Raw genomic sequence first — 2,731 nt, 5'->3', positions numbered from 1 at the left:
AGCTCGCTCACCATTATCAGGGGATGTCGTTTATGAAAGAGTCAAAAACATTGATAATGTGTTGGAAAAACTTCAAAAACAAGTCAAAAGGGTATTTGGAAAAAGAGGTCTATATTTTGGGATTTACCATATTGGGAGCACTTATCTGTTAGACATTGTTTTGATGTAATGCATGTAGAGAAAAATATTTGTGATAGCATTATCGGGACATTGTTGAATATTCCAGGTAAGACAAAAGATGGTATAAAAGCTAGAAAAGATATGGTAGAAATGGGGATAAGGGATCAGTTAGCACCACAAGAATATGGAAAGAGGGCATGCATACTTACCTCCAGCTTGTTATACTTTGTCTAAAAAGGAGAAAATAAGTTTTTGTAGCTATCTTAATGGTGTTAAGGTTCCTTCCGGCTATTCATCTAATATTAAAAAACTTGTTTCAATGAAGGACCTTAAATTGGTTGGTATGAAATCTCATGATTGCCATGTGTTAATGCAACATATGTTACCTGTTGCTATTATAGGCATATTACCAAACTATGTTAGACAAACCATTACCAAGCTTTGTTACTTTTTCAATGTCATTAGTAGTAAAGTTATTGATCCAGAGGTGTTAGATTTGTTGCAAGCTGATGTGGTAGTAACTTTATGTCAGTTTGAAATGTATTTCCCCCCATTATTTTTTTATGTTAGGGTGCATTTAACAGTTCACTTGGTGTGGGAAATTAAAATGTGTGGTCCTGTATTTTTGAGGTATATGTATCCATTTGAGAGATACATGAGAATTTTGAAAGGATATGTGAGAAATCGATATCGGCCAGAAGGGAGTATAATTGAAGCTTATGGCGCTGAAGAAGTCATTGATTTTTGTATTGATTATTTGTCTAATGGTGAGTCCATTGGTGTTCCTAAATCATGTCATGAAGGAAGACTCACAGGAAAAGGTACCATTGGGTATAAAGCTATTCTACCAAGTGCAAAAATGCGAAATCATGCCCATCATCTCGTACTACAGCACCTTTCTGAGGTTCATCCATACTTGGATCAACACATGTCTATTCTGAGGCAACAAAATCATTCTAAAGGTGAAAGATGGATAACAAATGAACACAATAACACTTTTATCAGCTGGTTCAAAGATACAGTGATGCAAGAGTTATCTCAAGTGTCCAATAATATCAGTGAAACCATTCGATGGTTAGCGTGGGACCCTGGTGTTCTTGTGGACTCTTATGAAGGATATGATATTAATGGGTATACGTTTTACACAAAATGTCGAGATGGAAAAAGTGTGGTGCAAAACAGTGGAATGACATTAGTAGCACTATCAAGAGAGTATTCTAGTGCTAAAGATACTAACCTGGTAGATGCTGCTATGTCATACTATGGAGTCATTAAAGAAATTTGGGAACTTGATTATAAGGTGTATAAAATTTCTCTATTCCAATGTTCTTGGGTTGATAACAGACGGGGTGTCCGAGTAGATGATTTGAGTTTTACCTTAGTTGATCTTGGTCGACTAGGATATCATGATGAACCGTTTATACCTGCATCTCAAGCTAAACAAATCTTCTATGTTTCTGATCCTATTGATAGTAAGTGGTCAATTGTCTTGCAAGGGAAAAGAAGTATTGTTGGTGTTGGTGATGTTGTGGATGAAGAAGAATATGACTACTTTGATGAAATCCCACCATTTTCTATTGGTATTCAATCTGACTTTGATGAAATCCCACCATTTTCTATTGGTATTCAATCTGTCTTTGATGAAATCCCACCATTTTCTATTGGTATTCAATCTGTGGCTTTAGGTGAAGATAACATTGATACCAGTTACATGCGTACTGATCATGGAGAATGATTGTGGGTTGACCATCCGATAGTATAATTTCAAAAATGTAATATAATCTTATTTGTTTTTTTATAACATGTTTATATATATATATATATATATATATATATATATACAAAGAGAGAGAGAGAGAGAGAGAGAGAGATGTTTTTATAACAATATAATTTCTAATAATATTGTTATCTTATGCATGTGCAGGTATATAAATATCCATGGCCGACCCTACAGAGCCCACAGAGCCCACAGAGCTTACAAAGCCTACACAAACTACAGAGTCTACCTCAGTGCTTAGAATAAGAGGACCTACATGTTGTAAGAAAATGAAAAAGAAAAAGCCAGTTGGTGAGCTTTTGACAATTGAGTTTGATGATCAATGTAGGCCTATTGGCCCAAATGCAAAGGATTTCTCAAACTATCTTGGCACTTTAGTTCGTCATCACGTGGATATTAACATCACAGATTGGCCTCAAGTCCCACACGGAGTTAAAGAATCAATTTGGCTAGATCTTAAAGTAATAAGCATTAACTTATATATATATATATATATATATATATATATATATATATATATATATATATATATCTAATTGCTTGTTTTTTTTTGTTGTCTCTAAATTTACAAAAAGTTTAATATCCCAAATGAAAGTGTAAAATTTTTTTTTTTTTTGAGGATTCTGGGGTTGCGTTGGAAAGATTTCAAGACAAGATTGGTGCGGGACTTCATCAACAAAAAGCATCCTAAATATAACTCTCCCATTGAGTTATCTAGTTTCTTGAATGAAAAAAAAAAATGGAGCACATTTGTAGAAAATCATAAAATTGAGGAGTTCAAGGTAAACTTAATAATCATGTTTTATTAGTTTTAATGCTTTATTACTATTAACA

The 2,731-nt window shown here is 33.7% G+C and overlaps 1 protein-coding gene across 1 annotated transcript; it reads left to right on the top strand.

Annotated features, from left to right (window-relative positions):
- The first annotated feature begins 304 nt into the window (after positions 1-304).
- On the top strand, positions 305-1,855 carry LOC116016005. Its single transcript, XM_031256174.1, has one exon. The coding sequence runs from the start codon at positions 305-307 to the stop codon at positions 1,853-1,855; it is 1,551 nt and encodes a 516-aa protein (XP_031112034.1).
- Positions 1,856-2,731: the final 876 nt, after the last annotated feature.

This window comes from Ipomoea triloba, chromosome 4 (assembly GCF_003576645.1).
Source record: "Ipomoea triloba cultivar NCNSP0323 chromosome 4, ASM357664v1".
Classification (NCBI taxonomy): domain Eukaryota; kingdom Viridiplantae; phylum Streptophyta; class Magnoliopsida; order Solanales; family Convolvulaceae; genus Ipomoea; species Ipomoea triloba.
Note: the sequence above shows the minus strand (reverse complement) of the source record. Positions and strands in the feature narration are given on the sequence as shown.

Coding starts and splice junctions, on each gene's coding strand:
- LOC116016005 (XM_031256174.1), top strand. CDS start 305: ATGGAAAGAGGGCATGCATACTTACCTCCAGCTTGTTATACTTTGTCT.